Source organism: Pygocentrus nattereri, chromosome 15 (genome assembly GCF_015220715.1).
Source record: "Pygocentrus nattereri isolate fPygNat1 chromosome 15, fPygNat1.pri, whole genome shotgun sequence".
Taxonomy (NCBI): domain Eukaryota; kingdom Metazoa; phylum Chordata; class Actinopteri; order Characiformes; family Serrasalmidae; genus Pygocentrus; species Pygocentrus nattereri.
Window position 1 is genome coordinate 6,279,307 of NC_051225.1, and position 19,840 is coordinate 6,299,146.

At 40.0% G+C, this 19,840-nt stretch overlaps 1 protein-coding gene across 1 annotated transcript; it reads right to left on the reverse strand.

Moving 5' to 3' along the window:
* Window positions 1-1,070: 1,070 nt before the first annotated feature.
* On the reverse strand, window positions 1,071-18,348 carry malt2 (MALT paracaspase 2). The gene is made up of 17 exons (XM_017687099.2): window positions 18,020-18,348; window positions 15,085-15,246; window positions 12,141-12,307; window positions 11,376-11,506; window positions 10,709-10,847; window positions 9,498-9,682; window positions 8,945-9,041; window positions 8,803-8,847; window positions 8,656-8,700; window positions 7,994-8,197; window positions 7,086-7,263; window positions 6,642-6,716; window positions 6,426-6,553; window positions 5,929-6,078; window positions 4,505-4,662; window positions 2,715-2,852; window positions 1,071-2,623 (listed from the first exon to the last, which is right to left on the reverse strand). The coding sequence occupies exons 2-17, from the start codon at window positions 15,219-15,221 to the stop codon at window positions 2,201-2,203; spliced, it is 2,400 nt and encodes a 799-aa protein (XP_017542588.1). The 5' UTR covers window positions 15,222-15,246; window positions 18,020-18,348; the 3' UTR covers window positions 1,071-2,200.
* Window positions 18,349-19,840: the final 1,492 nt, after the last annotated feature.

Consider the following 19,840-nt stretch of genomic DNA (forward strand, 5'->3'; position numbering starts at 1 on the left):
TGAAAATCTTTCCCAAAGCTTGCACTATAGCAGATTCCCCTGAATTAAAGTTACACTCTCAGAAAAAAGGTTTAAACTGTGACTTTATCACTGCGGTTCCCCTCTTGTCACTGCGGTGGTATCCTCAAGGGTACATCTCAGTACCTCTAGTCAGAGAACATGATTGTACCAATTGTTTTATATAGAACCCTCTTGACAGGGTTCTCTATAGCAGTAAAACTGTTCTTCTATTGTGACAGTGTCAAACCTGTAGCAATAAAAGAACCCTTCTGGGTGCTATATGTACCATTTTCAAAAGGTTCTATACAGAACCATCTATAGCACACTCTATCAGTCTGAAGAAAAAAGAAACCTTTAATCATGCAGACGGTTCTTTGAGTGTTTATGGTTCTATATCGAATTTTCTTTACTAAAGAACTCTTGAAGAACCATTGTTAAAAGTATAGTTAGACACTTGAACAATTTACTACGGGAAACATGAAGAGTACTGGCTGCAGTATTTTGTGCACCATAAGCTGTGAAACCTTTTTGAATCTGTCTAACATGAAGATTTTGTCTGGTTGTCTTCTTATTTTCGATAGTTCAAATATTTTATTTGATTATTCTCACACCTGAAAGCTGCTTTGTGCATTCAGACTTCAAAAAAGGTCCCAAAGTCAACCCTGACATTCACCCATCGACTGGATGGACATGTTAGATTTGTAAATGACTAAAGTATAACTCAGTTAACAAGTTTGAGAATAAGTGCATTTATCTGAAAATGCTCGGATCAGTACGAATCCATGACTAGTTATTACCCTCCTTAAAAGAGTTTCAGACGTACATTACACCATTTGAAGTGGACGGGGAAAGTTGGCGAACAAGCTTAATGTTTGGATAAGAATGTCAATGCTAGGAAGCCATAGGTGGTTGCTAAAGTGTTGCCATGTTGTCCCAGGTGGTTGCTAAGTTGTTGCTAGGCTGTTGCTGTGGTATCCCAGGTGGTTGTTTTCGGTCCCAAAAGCAATAGCATAATTCTATGATTCTGCAAATTTATCTAGAGCCCACTTTCACAACTTATTTAACACTCATCACAAATCACAAACATTCTTTATTAAGGCGCTTGTAGAATATATTCATGACATAAAATATTAAGAAAAATTCAGTATAATGTTTTCAAAAAATTAAATAATGCATAATGCATTGGCCTATCAGAAGCTTAAGATTGCTTTTACATTCACTGACCTCATATGGAGACCAACAGTCTATGGTATTGACTACTGGTTCTCTATAGCTCTACAAAGACATTTGATTCGATTAATTCAATTCATTCATTTTGTTACATTAAAACTGAACACTAACACGAAACAGTACCATACGCTACTATGCTCCAGTTAAGGTAAAGGCTTAAATGGGGCACTAAAATTGGCTTAAAACGGAAATGTACAGTAAGCTGGTGCATTTAAGGAATACAATAAATTACTGCAGTGTTTCTGATGTAAATTGACATCAATTCTTTACTATGTCAAACGATGCATTTCATGTCAAGACACTCTGACTTTGTTTACATCTTAACCACTTAACTAAACAGAACTTTCGAATTGTTCTCTGATGTCTGCAGAGATGGTATGTGACTTTGCTCAGGGTGAAAATGCCCAGATGTGGTTTTACACGCCAGATTACCATCCTATGATTTGGCCCTGGAATGAAACAAGCCGTTTTTCCTTTTTTGATGGGGCTCAGGGATTATATTGATGAACTCTGCTCTGATTTGCTGGTTTACATTGAGGCACCATAGTGGCTCACATAGAAGCAACATGTTGATAAAGACACAGGCAGGAAAATAAAAAGTGAACCTCTGTGTAAATAAGCTTGGTCTTCATACTATTTAGCTACCTATGGTAGTAGGAATGTTCGCTATACTAGCTTCTTGCTGTCAATCTTGACAATAACACAAACTAAATCAAAGTTTTTAGCTCACTATGAAACTTTAACATAATGTGGCTTCAAACGTCAAAAAGTGGATAAAATCATAGCATGGTGAGCTGTGGATTTTGGAATTGGCCCCTTTTACCGCCCTCCTTTGCCAACGAGAGGATTTGCATTTGAAAGAGAGACAACAGTGTTTGAGGTTGACGGTGCGTCAGTTCCATGTACCAAACTCCTTATTCAACTACGCCAGTGTAAATACAGTTTTCCCATTCCATTCTAATCCATTGCACTAGAAGGAATGAAAACTGGTGAATTTGAAAGGTTTCTCAGTACCAGCATGGGTCAAACTTTTAGAGGCAGGAAGCTCCTCTGATGTGAGGAACTCCAGGCTGGTGGTCTCCTCAGGTTCATTTATCCTTTGTGAAGCAGAACCTGGGGAAACTGCATGTGGATAATAGTAGGACTCAGCTGACTCAGTCAAAGAAGCTTCTAAGGAAGGCAAGCTGGCCCTCAGATCCTCAGCAAACGATGAGGAGTCTGGCAGGGTGTGAAGGTCAGAGGAGGAAGAAGGTGAGGCGTGGAGGAGCCTTTGCTCATGGAGGTTGAGTTTGGACACCAGTGGTTTGCCCACAGTCACTGTTTGCCTTTCCAAAACTTCTTCATCAAGGTTAGTGTACTGATAGTGCAGACACACTGTGAATGAGAGCTCCCTCTGTGACAGAAACAAGGACATTTAAACATTTTAAACAGTCCAAATATTTCCACTGCAATATTATAAACACACTAATGAAAATCGCACTGACCTTGAGTCTTTGCAGAGCGCAGAGACGGGTGTACAGTCGTGGCTGCTCTTGCGGTAGACGGTCATCCATGGTCAGCAGTAAGCTCCCAGCATCTCTGAGGCTCTCCTGATTGGTTCGTTTAAGGTCTATTTCTGGGCCCTGAAATAACATCACAGGAAAGAACTACTGAGTGGTTACTGCACTTTTAAAAATAAAGGTGACTAGTGCAACCTAAAAGGAGCAATGGCATAAAAGAAGCACTTAATTCCTCAAAGAGCCTTTTAATGGATATTTCTTTAAAGAAAGATCCATTCAGAATGAGTGTGATGATCCTTTTAATCTCATTGTTTTGGTCCAAGGCCATCGAAAGAGTGGACCTAAACCTGTTCTTTCACAGCCTTGTTGCGGCTCCCCAGCAGAATTAGATTTGTAGTTAAAAATAAAATGATCCACTTTTATAGTAAAATAAAGCTCCGCCTGATCGTTCAACACAGTTTTAAAAATAAATGGTCTCCTCCTCTTAATGTAGAACTGCTAATTCACCCTTTTAACCCTAAAGGTTGGCGTGCAAAATGCAGGTCACCATAGAAATGCAGCCAAAAATCTCGCTTAGGTAGTAGCCAATGAAAGGGCAAAGAGAAAGATCACTCCAGCTGGTTTACTGATATGTTTAATCTGCAACGAGAAACTTTCAAATCTTATATTTTATTGGAAAGAAGGATTATTTTATTTTTATCCACAGGCTGCCGACCCCTGCTCAAGACAGTTATATCTTTCCTGCTCTTGCCATACTTTTCAGATTTATTCAGCTGTAATGACAAACGAAAACTACATGTAGTCCCAGAAATGCATCAGAGACATTTAATGGGACATAAAACAATAACTTAACAAGTAAGCACGAATGAACTAAAAACAGTAATGATCTAGAAATACAGTGATGTCATGATAAACTTATTCACTTCTTATTTTCCTTTTATTTTGTAGTGTTTTTTATTCACAAAATATAGTGTGGTAGTATCTAATATCTGAAACCTGTCTACCTTTGTAGTGGTTTTGTCCTCTTGGCCCTTCACCTACCACAAACACTACACCCCAAGACAAAAAGTTTGGGCACCCCTGCTTTAGTCTTTGTTCTTTCATTTATCTGGTGCTTTTTAACTTTTAGTGCCATGTTTACTGTTTATCGCCTTTTAATTTTTTCTTAAAATATATTTTATATGAAGCTGTGTTTGTACATGTTTGTCTTCACATTCATTGATATTGTGACGTGAAACACATTAAAAATAATAATAATAATAATAATAATAATAACAATAACGAAGTTTAAAGAATCTCAACAATTTTGGGGAAATATTCTATTGCAATTTTTCTGGCCAATATTTCGATTGCAATTTAAATCTGATTATTTGTATATTAAGCTCCAGGCATTTTTAATCAGCAAGACAACCAGCACGTTCATTTCTCTGGACTTGAATGATGTATCCAGTCTGCTAGTTCTGGTTTTCTGCAGGATTAGGTTATATTTGCCCAATTAAAATATGTTAAGACTAAATAATGTAATACATACTTAAAATGGAGGATGTAGTGATTTTAGTCAAATTGCGATTTTCATGACAAAACAATTCTTCATTCAGCCCTACTCTACATGTGTAAATGTTTTTTCGATTTACAGTTTTTCCTAAAACTGTAGGTCTGAGCCAAGAACTCTTTATTAATCTTTATTTTTAAAAGTGTGGCAGAAAATCAGTGGCCACTGATTCATCAGAATAAGGTGTGATGATGCAGATCTGGAGAACAGACACTCAATGTACCTCCGTGAAGTCTGAGAGCTGGGCAGAGCAGGACGTGATGTCTTTGGGTTTCTCTAATATCCGGGTGTAGATGATCATGATGTTGGAAAACTCTGCTGCAAAACCCAACTGGACCTTCACACCGCAGTCAAACCGAAGAACACGACTCTCAGGTAGGACTGTACAAAAACAGCAACAACGTTAAACTGTCTGAATCGTTATTATTGTTAATCATCCACTGCAACTATATGCTAAAAAGAAAGGGGAGTTTAATTCAAAAACTCAAATATGTAGATAGGACATAAAACAGATTCTTGTTGTTTATTGTTTTCCAATAAAGTACTTTGGAATTCGGAAATTTGGAAAGCGCTTGGTTGCATACTTTTCTAAATAATTGGTAGATTACTCAATTACTAATGTAAGCAATAGTTAGAGTCCTTATTACAACCCCATTTCCAAAATGGTTTGGACGCTGTGCAAAATGCAAATAAAAACAAAATGCACTGATGTGCAAATCATTTAAACACTATATTCCATTGAAATGACGAACAAAGACAACATATCAAATGTTGAAACAGACATTTTTATAGTTTTTAAAAAAAAAAATATATATATGCCCATTTTCAATTTGATGCCAAGAACACGGGGGGGGGGGGGGGGGGGGCATATTTCCCACTGTGTTTTAACACCTTTTCTTTTAACAATACTCTGTAAGCGTTCAGGAACTGAGGAGACCAATTGCTGTAGTTTTGAAAGTGAAATGTTTTCCCATTCTTGTTTGGTATAGAATTTCAGCTGCTCAACAGTTCATGTTTTCATGTTTTCAGTGGTGACAGGTCTGGACTGTTGCAATATGTGCAGAATGTGGTTTGGCATTGGTCTTGCTGTGATGCCGTGATTTCCACTACAGAATCACGTCCGTTTTTAACGCAGTACCGTCTGAAGGCCCAAAGCCAGCAAATACTGGTTTTCACCCCTGTCCCTTACATGCAGAGATTTCTCCAGATTCTCAGAATCTTTTAATGTTATTACGTACAATAGATGAAAAGCTCTTTCTTTGCTATTTTATGTTGAGAACCGTTATTCTTGAATTGTTGCACTATTTACCACTCTGTCTTTCCCAGAGTGGTGAACCCCTCCTTATCTTTACTTCTGAAAAACTTTGAGAGGCACTTTTTACACCCAGTGATGTTACTGACCTGTTGTCAATCAACCAGCAGGTGGTTTTTTTTTTGTTGTTTTTTTTTTAGCATTACACAACTTTACCAGCCTTTTTTAGCCCCGTCCCAACTTTTTTTTTTTTTTATGTGTTGTTGCCATCAAATTCAAAATGGGCTTATATTTTTCAAAAACAATAAACCAGTATAATACTGTTCAATACCACAGTCTTTTACTGGCTCTCTACTTAAATGCATTGAAACGTTACTCTAAAGAAGATTTCTCACCATGTGCAATTGACCACTGTAGATTACGTGTTGATGCCATAACTGGGCAGTCAATGGCCTGAATGCGATCTGTGAGTGCACGTCGTTCACAAAGATTACTGCGCAGCTCCAGTGCCTGACGCCCACGGGTGAGCTCACACCTCCCCATGTCTGCAACGCGAAGCAATTAACTCTATCAACCTCCAATATAATAATAATACTAACAATAACAATAATTTGGAATGCTAACACAACACTGTTTAAATGAAAAAGCAAAACACATGAACTAACAGAATAATAATAATTACAAATAATAGAAGGAAAAAAAAATTCTGTGACTTCAACATCCACAGCGAAGAACAAGAGTCACAGCTGAGCTAAACCTCAAAACCACAGTGTCAGTGCTCTCAGCAAGAATAACACCAACTATCACTCAAAATAGCTGGCAGATAAAACTGGTTTGAGCAACACAGGATAAGCAGGCGAAAGAACCAAAAGATTCTCATGAGTCTCAGAACCTTCAGCTACTCTGTCCAGCATGACTGTGACCTTCTCCTGCTCCATCAGCCTTTTCTTCAGGAAGCTGATGAAGATCCCATTGGAGAGGTCATCTTTGTTCACCTCGAAGGCCTCAGCATCAACACACCTGCATGTGGAAAGATGTTCAGGCTGTTTACAAAAGCAGTGCACTTCAACATTGTTCAGCACGCTGCACCAGAATCTGCGAGACTCACGTTGCATAGCCAAACACAATGTTTGCCGTCACTTTCAGGGGTCCAGGCTGTTGGATGATGTCATCATTCAGGTTTCTGTATTGATAGAACAACCATTAAATGAGGCTGGGTGTGAACAGACTGAGCAAAATGCGGAAAAAAAATGCTTATATTTTAATATAAACACTTCTATTTAGGGCTAGAGTTATGAATGTTATTCTGCTATACTACCTAAATGTAATTATGTAGTTAATTTGTTAAGTAAGGAATTACTTTTACATTTGATTTACATTCTGTATCAACAGGTTTAAGTTTGTGCCTGTCAACTATTTTTCCCATTAAAAAGCCAACAATAAGAGGAAAAAGAGCAGTCTAATTTTACTAAACCGCTTGGGTGTATTCTTATGTTTTTGCTTGCGTTATGACCACAAAAACAGCCCACAGTGTTATTTTGATCAACGTTACCGCTTGCGACACATGTCCAGGAGAAAGACATTGAGTCCAGTCTGGCGTTCCTGCATGCGCTGTAGGACCTCCTGCACCCACAGGCAGTGCTCCGAGGTGTACGAGGCCGGAGCATCTATAGGCACCATGAAACTGTTGCCGTAATTTTCATAGCCATGCCCAGCATAGTACAGCAGCCCTGTGTTATTTATACATGCATAACAGAAGCAGGAAAAAAGCTCAGCATATTAACCATGTAAATAATAGGGACTATAGCCAAGTAAGTCAGAGGTATGTTCAAACACATTCCTAAAGAATGACTCCCTCAGAACATTTTAAAGAGGAATTTCACAGATTTTCCAAACTAATTTAAGTCTAAGACTTCATTCAGAACGATCTGATGTGAAATTCTGCGTTCTAGAGAAAAATAAACAAAGTCACAAGTTTACTGCTTCTTAAACCTCGCTCACATAAGAGTTTTTACATCGAATTTTTACAAATATGCTGCCTGCAACATGTTTTATGAGAGTTCTGAGAACTCCTTTGGTCTAAAACGCATTAATTTAAATGCATTCATGTTGGAGAAGTGTATGCAGGGTGCTGTAAGACAGTAGCTCCCAAGCCTGGTCCTGGGGGACCCCTGCCCAGCACATTTTCCTGTTTTCCTGCAAAAGACTAAAATGTGCAGGGCTGGGAGTTTTCCAGGACCAATGCTGAGTATTTTGCTGCAAGACAAAATAGTCCCCAAATGACTTCTATTTTCAGATTTAAAACAGTTGAAACATTTACAACTGAATTATGCAGAAATTTGATGAAACTGGTGGAATTCTCCTTTAATGTAATTTCAATGTAATGCAGCACACCTTCGAATAAGCTTCATGTAGCTTTTTTATAGTTTTTTGCTGTGATGACAATGGTAAAAGGCCTACCGTAGACACCCCGGCCCAGCAGCAGCAGGAATTCAGTAACAGCTCTGTGCATCTCATGCCAGTTGAGGTCCAGAAGAGACACCACCTTGAAGTCCAGCTGCCGCAGCAGATTGGTCAGCTCATACACATCGGCCATGGGGGCTCTCAGCTGCCGGTGGTGCAGGTAATTCATATTCCCCATCAGCAGTGCCACTTTATCCGTCGCTGAAAAGTAGTGCAAAAATAAGACATAAATGTTAGCAGGTATAAAGAAAAGGGGCTCAACTGTTTTTTAAAATTTCCACCCCAATGCAACCCATTTTACAAAATGTTCACATATTCTGTAACTAAAGAATACAGAAAAACATTCACGTGAATCGGCAAATAAAACTACTGTAATCCTGATGTGGAGGGAAGAGGGTTGTTTGATCTTCTTCAGTGCTATAATGCTGTGATAAAGAGCAGCAAACAAATAAACCGGACAAATAAAACATTGATCACAAAACAAAAACCACTGTAATCCAAATAACAGATGCCCCATATGCAAAAATGCCATTTTTCCTACTAGTAAACTATTGTGCCCTACTATATCATTTTCTATGGCAAACCACAGAAGAAGCACCCGTGTGTAGTTTCCCTTCAACCAAGAACACAAAAGGAGGCCGACCTCGTATTCTACATACCATAGAAATCACCCATCTGTCTTGGAGGTGTACAACAGGGCGTATCTGAAATGTATGCACAGTTATGAGTGGGTTAAGCTGACATAACACTCAAACAAGAGAAACGTAATGAGACTAAGAAGCTGTGATGAGGAAGACAAAGTGTACCTTCTTCATCTGTCCTCCAAGAGGCATCGGTACAGGATCCAGGACCTGAAAAGTTATGGACCACCACACCACAGAGTTAAATTCAGAAACTGATCGCTCTGCCAACTTTTGTTTCTAAATTGTAAACCCACCCCATTCCTACCAATTTCAACCTGGACGTGGTCACTCAACAACTCGTGATAAAGGTTGAACACTCTGCAGCTGTACGTCCCTCGATCGGCGGTGGTTACACACGGAATCTGAAAACATCATTAACCAGTCTGTGAAAAGTGTGTTCAGCAAACTGATGGCAGTGATGACCAGATGAAGCTGTGACATATAGATGTTAATCTAACTATCTGCACATCTCTGTTCACGTACGTGGGGTTCCCTGGAGGTCGTGTGGTAGTCAGATGATTTCTCTTGTGATGCCAGTGTTAACAGTAAACACAAACGGCCTCAATATGGCTTTAATTTAACATGGTTATGGCAAAACACTGATGGTCAGCGTGATGCACGTGAACTAGCCACATTTCAATAACTTCTTTAAAACATAAAACTCATGTTTTATTGAATTATGTTTATTTATATTTATGTCATGCAGTGTTTTTATTGGCTGAGATGAATAGGTTTAAACACATTTGTTGGCTGCTACAGTACTGCACTATGAATTTCACAACGTTAAACCACATATCATGATGAAGAACGTGCAACACCTTTAAGAAGCAGCTGTTAGCCTTTGCCAGCGGCTGTTTGTTGTGGTACCACTGAAACTGAGGAGGAGGGTTCGCCTGAGCAGAACATTCTAGACAGAGAGTGTCGCCCTCTGAGAGCATCTGAGAGCGGGGCTGCTGAGTGATACACAGACCACTGGCTGAGGAGGGGAACATCACACCAGAGCCTGTCACATAAACAGAAAAAAACCCTCAAAAATATGAATTTACTTTTGTTCAGTTCAGAGAATATAATTTTTCCATGAATAATATACATCATATCAACACGACTTTTGTTTCAGTTGACTTATTTTGGCAATAACTGTGCAGCTGGAACGCACATGTGGCCATGATATACACTTATGAATCAAATTCGGTATAAGAGAACATCCTTCATTTAATTTCCGGTCAAAATGACTGTTGGTCCTTCTGAGGAACTAGACAAATGGTAATCCTCTTGTATGAGGAAGGAAAATCAAAGGAAAATAAGTGAAAAATCAGGAGTTTCCAAACCTGAAGTTCAAAAGATGATTTAAAGCTACAGGAAAAATGGGACTCCTAACAACCACCTGGAAGACCTGTTAGACCCCAAAACTGCCCAGATAAACAGCACTTAAAGCTTTCCTCTCTGAGAGAGAGGAGAAAATCAAGCTGCTTCAGATCTGAAAACATCCACAGGTGTTCCTCTCCATCCTTCCACTGTGAGAAGACGACTCAGCGCTATGGGTCTGAAAGGACGTGTAGCTGTTCAAGAAGAACCTCACTGAGAAAAGGAGACGGACACATCAAACAAAGGAGCCGAACAATGGACTGACCACCCCAGAGTCCAGACCTCAGCATCACTGAAAGATAATGTAACATCTAAGATAGCTAACATCTTAGATAGATAACATCTAAGACTGAACATCCCTGCAGATTTCTTTGAAAAACTGAAAAGAATGGAAACTATAATAAAAGTAAAGAGTGGACAGACTAAACCCTGAAACATTTGATATTATATTTAGTTGATGAGGTGCCCGTGTAGCTTCCCTTAGAATATATGTTTTCCATAATGATATAAAATGATCATTTTATACATAAAAGACATTTTGACTGGAAATGAAAGCAATGAAATTGACTTTTAAACGTGACTGTAAATGTTATACGTTTTGGGTTTTAGTGTAGGGTTGGTTTCAGCTGGTCAGCTTCGAGTAAAGTGTTTAACTATACGTTACCTGCAGAGCAGACCAAGCGCACATGGGCCCATTTGCTGAAGACACATTTCTCCCCAGCGTTAACACGGCAGATGTAATGTCCTTCCTGACTCGGTGCAACCGAGCTCAGAACCAGCTCTGCTGCATTTGCTCCTGGCACCTGCACAACAAACATACCATCAACTTTCATTAGAGGTACATTCCTGCCTGAACAGAAAGGCATTAAGTTCTTTTTCTGTCTTTTCTTTTCTCAGTGAGGTTCTTCTTGATCAGCTACACATCCTTTCAGACCCATAGCGCTGAGTGGTCTTCTCACAGTGGAAGGATGGACAGAAGCACCTGTGAATGTTTTCAGATCTGAAGCAGCTTGATTTTCTCCTCTCTCTCAAAGATAAAACCCTTAAGTGTTGTTTATCTGATAAGGACAGTTTTGGTGGTCCACCACCAGGTCTTGCACAGCGGTTGGGAGTCCCATTTTCTCTGTAGCTTTTAATCAATTTTTTTTCCCCCAGTTCCAGTTTTCCACTTATTTTCCATTGATTTTGCCCTTCCTTATGTAAGTGGATTGATTATATTCAGCTGCTTTGACTGAAAATTAAATAAATGATGGTCTATGACTTTTGCTCAGTGGTTATAAATAAAGAAGTAACTCCAGAATAGCGCTTTAAAAGGGATTTGTTTATCTCACCTCATCTTCCCGCTTGAACCACTGGTAGTTCAGCCCAAGAGGGCCCACTGCCCTGCAGCTCAGCATCACACAGCTCCCCTCCAGTATCTGCACGCCCTGCGGCTGCACCGTTATCTCTATTGGCACCATCACTAAAACAAACACAGACACACAGACTTTTAGAGTCAGAGTAGTACAGAAAAATGGGTTTGTGCATTGTTATGACATTATTATATGTTAATGATGTACAGAGGATACAGTCACTTGCAAAAGCCTGAACACTCCTGGTGAAATTACATGTTTTGTAATCAACAGAACGTTATTTTACCAGGGGTGCACAAACTTTCACATAGAAATGGAAGTTAACACGGCTTTCCTTATATTTAGTTTGATTATTTTTCACTTGAATTTCATTGAAACAAGTAGAGAAAGTGCGGATCCTAAACTTTCAGTCTACACCATGTTTATGTTCTTACAGGAGATTTTTTCAGGATGTTTTTAGGTGGTACTGTCACAATATTTCTATTTATTTAAGCTGAATAGTCAAACCTTTTTAATACAGAACTCAAGCTAGACAGAGTCATTATGTAACTACGTAATTAATTGCCGTAAAATAAAGCATTATGTAATAAAAACAATAACTCTAGACTTTTAATAACGTTTATGTTTATATGTTTAAACATTTTTCATGGTTACTACTATTCCTACAACACCTTCTGAATAGTCCGGGCTTGTGTTGGAGATACTGCTTCATAACTAAAAGAGAAAGTGCATGTGTGCCCATACCGCTTGTTGTGAGGAAATTCACAGCTTCATGATGCTCAATCTTTTTGAGGCACTGTAGCAGGAAGGCAAGGGAGCAGTGCCGGTCAGTGAGCAGGGCAAGCATGTACCGCCCTGGACTCCCTCTGGCACTGAGCACCTGAAGAGAGCAGCTGGTCAGCTCCTTCTCACTGCACACAGGGAGAGACTTCATGCACACCAAACATCTCAATTTCACAAAATTAAACAGACATTTAATACTAATTTTCTAACTAAAAAGTGGTTCTACAGATTTTTCAACATTCCTGCATAATTCAGTGGTTGAGACGTGAAGACATTCAGAGTGGTTTGATGGTGATGGTTTACAGTTTGAACGCAAACGCAGCCATTGGATTTAGTATGTAATGTTGATGATGGTAAAATAGTGATCAATCTGGGGGACTAGAAATACACATCGTGAATTTCTTTTTTTATAGCATAATTAAACTCAAACTCCTTGAGGCCATCAGTGGTTCCAAAACGCACTTCGTCATGGTCTTCATAACGTTCATATTCCATAAGCTCCGTTCAGAAGCTGGGCGTCGTGTGAGGCTGTAGCTCTTCTCTCCAGTCTAATAGACGGTGATGTCATTTTAAACCCTTATAATAAAAGAAGCTGAATTTTGTTTTTCTACTGAAATTCGACCCGTTTTCCCCCCAAATCTGGGCTCTAAACTATAAACAGACGGCGTCTCTTCAGTGATCTGCTCTGGAAACATCACTTTTAGAAAATAACACAAAGAGCGTCGGAGATTTTTGGCTTTCAGCAGTAAATTGTAAGCGTATAGCGATATGTGTGGTCATAAAACACATGTTCTGTTAATTTGAGGGAAACATCCACCAAAAAAAATGTTACATTGCCTTATGAATTGGTCACTCAGATGGAAATTCAGAAATATATACCAAAATATACCACGGACAATAAGAGGCTATGGTAAAATAGTGGTAAACCCAAACAACATAGTTTCTTTGGGGAATATTTTGCTTTACAACACTCTGCATGTGCTCCACTATGAATAGGTTTTAAAAAGCATATTGTAAGCCAAAACTTTCTCTCAAAACAATGTCTCCGGCATGGTTAGGCATAGATTGGCCAAGACATTTTGGTGTCTGAAGCGTTTCTTTTGCACTTTTTTTGCAATGTTTGTATAGCTAAGAAGTAATGGAAGCTTATAACCCACCAAATCATCATACACTTACCTCAAACCACGTCCAATTGTAAGGTATTCTCAAACCGACTAATGCGGTGAACAAGTAATGGCAGTTTATGCCTCACAACTTAGCACTGTGCTAATAAACAGACTTGCTCATGTGACACTGTATGACATACTGTTATTTGGGTCATTCTACCATTGCGGTGGTAAATAGTGTCCCACTCTGAAACCATGAAAACACCCAAAATAAGAATATATCTATATATGTCCTATTTCTAAATGAACCAACAATCAACTGTAGTAATTCTTCTTTTCTGAATTTTTATTTTACTGATTTTTAGTCATGTTGTGCACTGAAATCAGCAGGTCAAAGGAGCGACTTCACAAATGTATTATTATTATTATTACGTATTATTTAAGTGAATGTTTCTCAGTTTCGATTCTAAATAAAATTATTGGCTGTTTTATGATTTTAAAAATATTTAAACATGATTTTATACTAATGATAAGCCTTGTGTCCAAGACTTTCGTCAGTAGTGTTACAGAAATATGTCAGCGGAAGGCCTTTTGAATGATCTCTTGTTGCCACACCAGTCGTTTCTGGCGCTCCTGTCATGCCTGCACCTGGCTCTGACAGTGAGAACTTACCCATGGACTCCGACTCCCATAATGCCCTGGACTCTTGCATCTCACCTCCCACTGATCACATGACTAACCAGGTCCTGGTCACCTGAGTTTTAGATTGCCTTCACCTGTTACCACTAGTATATATACCCCTTTTTTCCCTGCGTTACTCACTGAGTATTGTTTGTGGTTCCTTCCCAACTCTACAAAGCGTCGCCGTTTGCGAACTTCACCTTGCCTCTGATACTGATCTGCCACGTTTCAAACCCTGGACTGTTAGTTCACCCTGGTATGTTTTGTTTTTTGTTCATTTACTTAACGTTGAGGCCCTGGCCTCTTTTGGACTTGCCCTTTTTAATAAAGCCTCATATCCACGCTTATCTTCTCCCTGCCCGGTCGTGACACTTGTATGTGCATCTCATCTCAAAGAAAGAAACACTATGTTAAGGTTAACTCTATATTTAGTGAAATCTAATATTTCTAATCTCATATTAAATAAAAGTATCTCACTATATTGGCAGATCATTTTGCTTGTTTTAAGAAATGTGCTTGAAACCAGCTAAATGATTTGCCAGTATAGTGAGAGAATAATTTTTTTTTTTTTTTAAGTGAAAAAAGTGTCTAGAAATCTAGACAATCTCTTAAAATAAGTGCACACCAATCTCAAAATGAGCGAGAGATATCGACTAGATTTAAGATATATATATATATATATATATATATATACATACACACACACACACACACACACACACACACACACACACACACACACACTACAAAAAAAAAAGGTACTTAAATAAAATTTGCTGGAATACTTCCAATTTCATGTGTTGCAAAAACATTGTGTCAGTGGTTTTACACATGAAACATGAAGTGACTTTAAACCTGAAACCAAATAACATGAAAGAAGCATTTGTAGTTTGTAAAGTGGCGATGGACTATAATTCAGAAAAGCTCAGCTCTCAGTAATTTTGTCAGTGGTGTAACTTTACTGGTGTTTTACATTTGAACTACACATCAACATTCGTTGGCCACTGTATTTGTAGAAGGACCCGCCTAAAAAAACCACTAAAGACGCAAACTTCATACACCAAACACGCCTTGGCTCACCTACTACTTTACTATTCGGAGTAGAGAAAACATCTCACCTGTAGCGGAACTGCGGCTGCTCTGTAACTGCTTCTGCCAGTTGCCTCCAGCCACACGCTGAATTGTCCAGCATCTCTGCGAGTCTGCACAGAGCTACATCACTCAGCGTCTCCAAACCCACATTCCACTCCTCCATATCTCAGCAACGTTCCTAATGTCTCCTACCAAAGCAAAGAGGTTTGGTGAGTTTTTTGACGGATGCCACGTTGAGCGCTTCAGATGATCTTAATATTACCATGCTTGTACCCTCAGTCCTCTGTTCTACACTCTTGGAAAAAAATGGTTCTTTAGTAAAGAAAATGCTTCTATATAGAACCATGAACACTCAAATAACCCTTCACTTGATTAAAGGGTTCTTTGCGCAGTGAAACGGTTATTTAGATTGACGGATAATGTGTTGTGTACAATTCCATATAGAACTGTTTGTAAGATGTTTCTATGTAGCGCCAAAAGGGTGCTTCTATGGTTACGATGTCAAGCTTGTAGCAATAGAACTCTTTTTGGTGCTTTTCCATCAAACTGAAGAACCATTTCACCATGCAAAGAACCCTTCAGTCATGCAAAAGGTTCTTTGCGTGTTCATGGTTCTATATAGAACCATTTTCTTTACTAAAGAGCCCCTGAATAACCACATTTTCAAGTGTTTATATATCTTATTTAAAACCTTAAATATTCAATAGCGATGTACTTCATGCATCTTGAATCTGTGACTCGAAATGCACTTTTCCTCATTTGTTTTTTAAAGGTCTTAATGTAAATGTACAGTTTGGCCACTAAGCAGCAACAATAGCCTGTTCTGAATTTTTTGTTTTTGTGATGGCACCAAAAAGCAACTCATTTACATATGACCACCAATTCCACCAACATCAATCTAGCCCCACCCAGTCACACTGAAGTGAGGGTTTCAGCCTGCACTGGACTGCGCAGGGCAGACGGTCACCATAGTCAATTGTAGAGTGGTGGTTCACAACCCTGGTTCCGCACAATTTTGTGTTTCCCTGCCAAAACACACTCACTTCAACTCAGGAATGTCTTGTTAATTAGTAGATTCGTTGGATCAGGTGTGCTGGGAGCAGGTCAAACACTACTTTGGGCAGCACAGGGGGTCCTCTAGGACCAGGGTGAGGAGCAACTCGTCAATGGGACAAAGAAAGGCTGGAAAAAGATCAGAGATAATATTTGTGGTAAATAAAACCACACAAATATCAAAGTCACCTTAGGGAATAAAGTTTCCCAGTAGGATAAGGGGCCATTTAATGTTTTTGGCTAATTGGAACGTCTGCGTATGTGACCGTGTTGACCCAAACTCACAGCAGAAACTGACAATAGAGGCAACCAAAGCTTTTCTCAGTAATCATAGTTCAAACGTGGCCAAGCTATTTGGTAAAAATGCCCACAAGAGCAGGTGGTTCATGAGTTTGAACTGGAAGCAGGAGCTAAACATTGCAACAGTTGCCATTATGCATTATTGCATGGTAGGCAATTATGGCACCTCCAAAGCCTGGCACAGACATCACATAATGCAACATGCCAGGGCATGGAAATGAGTGAACATCTGTCATCAAATTTTCTTTATTCCTTTCACTTCCTTCAAGCCTCCCATCACCAGGTAACGGGAAACCAACTAGAAAAGAAAGAGAGTGGGGAAAGTCTCTTGTGCAAAGCTCATTGTACTCCCACGAAAGGTGGGACTTCCCAGAACAGCTCTCTAAGGTCACAAATCCAAAAGAATAGTCATAGCATCAGCAAGGAGCTTGTATTGAACCAGGCCAATGACTGGGGCCAGGTTAGCTCTTAAAACTTCCAAAAAAGACTTGGTCAGTATCACAAGTAGCATTGTGAATATGATGGTCCCTCTGATATATTTCACAAATATGCATGTAAAGTGAAGGTAAGAGACATCTTGGACGTAGGTGTGTCCTTCACAACAGCCAATGTTCATGCTTCAGGTAATTAACCCTAATCTTTTTTTTCATGCATCCCACTATAACTACACTTTATTGGGATATTGACAGAAAAGTGGACTTTGAAAGCAGAGCACCCCCCCCAGATGGCAAGAGCTCTTACAAAGAAAGGTTCTTCACAGGTTCTCCAGTAAGGAAAATGGTTCTAAGAATGGTCCTAAGAACTATGAACACTCAAAGAACCAATCAGGTTCCTTTGTATCATGAAAGGGTGTTCTTCAGATTGATGGAAAATGTGCTGTAGCTGTTTTATGTAGAAACTTTTTGAAAAGGGTTCTTCTCTTGTTACAACCTTGACACTGGAACAACAGAAGAACCCTTTTCAAAACGGTTCTATGTAGAACCATATACAGCACATTCTTAAGGGCCCTCTCACCACGCATAGGCTTCTGGGAGCGTTCAAGGCTCTTTACAGAACCATTTTCTCTCCTAAAGAACCCCTGAAGAACCGTCTTTATTAAGAGTGGAGTCCTTAAATAATTTTCTCACAGCTGTTTCTCGAATTGGTCTTTTCCAAAATAAAAGTCTGTGTGAATGGGAAATCTGTCTGAGGAGATTAAAACCTAGTGAGTGGGGTAATAATCTGGGGGTCCGACATCTGGTGGACCAGCAGATGTATATGGTCAGCGTAAAAGTTCATTTAAAAAAAAATAAACTTCATTATAAGGACATAAATCATTATGTCCTTAATGTCTTCATGCCATCAGCACAGATGGCAGTTAACCGCTTGGTGTATTTACAATTTCTATGCTCATTTAAAGCCACTGTTAGCAGCTAAAACTTGCTCAAATGATAGTTTCACCGTTTCTGAGTGGTCAAATACACGACTTCTTAGATTAAGTGTTAAAAGAATGGTTTGAAAAATGAGTAAAGTTGAAGAGTTACAGGCTAAACTGCCTCCCAATCGTGGAATCAACCACAACATACACCGAGTCACAGGGACTCCGGTGAGACCTCAGAGTCAAAATACCTGCGTAGTGAAGGGTCTTCCAGGAAGTGGTCTCCACTCAAAGGCCCGAATGAGCTCTTTAAACAATCAGGGTGCTGTGCGTCTGGCCGGCACGACGACCACGAAGCTGAGGGCTAATCTCTCTGCGGGGCTCCACGGCGCTGCTCTGCCGGTCACTCTGCTCCACTAAACGCAGCGGTTCACTCGCACCTTCGGGTCACCGTCAGTAACAGAACACGGACAGATCCGCTTCAGAACCCAGAGTTCAGCCCGCAAACCTCTTCTCGATCCGAGTGCCCTTGTTTCGCCGTAGTTCCTCTTTCTAATTCAGATTTGCATGCAACACCCATGCTGCCCCTCTTTACTTTCACCTTTAAACAGCCTATAGCTGAACAGCTGCATGACACGCCGGCCCGTGAGTCACAGCCTGCTCGGCAAAGTGCCTCAAAGGGGAATTCCAGCAGTTTTTCTAAATTTTGCATGATTCAGTGGTTGAGATGTAAACATTGTCGCTCCGACCGATTTGATGTGAATTAATTCACTTTTTCACAAGAAACTTGCAAAAACCACCCGTGAGCCTAACGTCACACATGTCGCCAGCGTTTTTATATGTGATGTCGATGATGGTCAAATAGTAATACAACTGAAAAATAAGTTCTGTTTGGGGACTATGTTGCCCTGCAACACCCACCTCCACCATGAATGGCCAAAATATACGCTTTAGACCAAATATTTACCTCAGAACTTTCCTAAAACAGTGCCTCGGGCATCAGGCAGCGTATTCGTAAATATATAATGTAGCTAGTACTTTACTGTGAAGGGTTAGACACTGCAGACGTCTGGTTCCTATCACAGCTCTAAGGCCAAGACACTGCAGACGTCTGGTTCCTATCACAGCTCTAAGGCCCAGACATTGCAGACGTCTGGTTCCTATCACAGCTCTAAGGCCCAGACATTGCAGACGTCTGGTTCCTATCACAGCTCTGAGGCACAGTCTAGTTTCTATCACAGCTCTAAGGCCCAGACACTGCAGACGTCTGGTTCCTATCACAGTTCTAAGGCCCAGACATTGCAGACGTCTGGTTCCTATCACAGCTCTAAGGCCCAGACACTGCAGACGTCTGGTTCCTATTACAGCTCTAAGGCCCAGACACTGCAGACGTCTGGTTCCTATTACAGCTCTGAGGCCCAGTCTGGTTCCTATCACAGCTCTAAGGCCCAGACACTGCAGACGTCTGGTTCCTATTACAGCTCTGAGGCCCAGTCTGGTTCCTATCACAGCTCTAAGGCCCAGACACTGCAGACGTCTGGTTCCTATCACAGCTCTAAGGCCCAGACACTGCAGACGTCTGGTTCCTATCACAGCTCTAAGGCCCAGACACTGCAGACGTCTGGTTCCTATCACAGCTCTAAGGCCCAAGCCCATTTCTTATTTTTACCCCTACCTCTTGTTTTCGAGTGTCACCTTCCTTCTTGGAACAGAGTTACAAGGGCTAGTGGTTGAAATCTTTCCCTACAAACGAGACCCTCAAATAAAAAAGGACATTACTTCATTAACAGGCTAACTTACTTAGCATTGCTCTATAAGTGACCCAGCCAGAATGGAACTGGAAAGCTTAGCTAGCTACCAAGAGGTCAGCATTACTAGCTACTCTTTATGCTTGTTATGAAGGATGATGGTTGAAAGCGGATAGGACCATGCAGACAGTTTGAAAAATCGATGGAATTCTCTTGAAAAACTTTTACGCACACTTTCACATTAAATGAGTCACTTTATGATGGACAAAACAAGGAAAACTGAGGTTCAGACCAAATTTGAAAGTTTCATGAGCTTGACGCTTT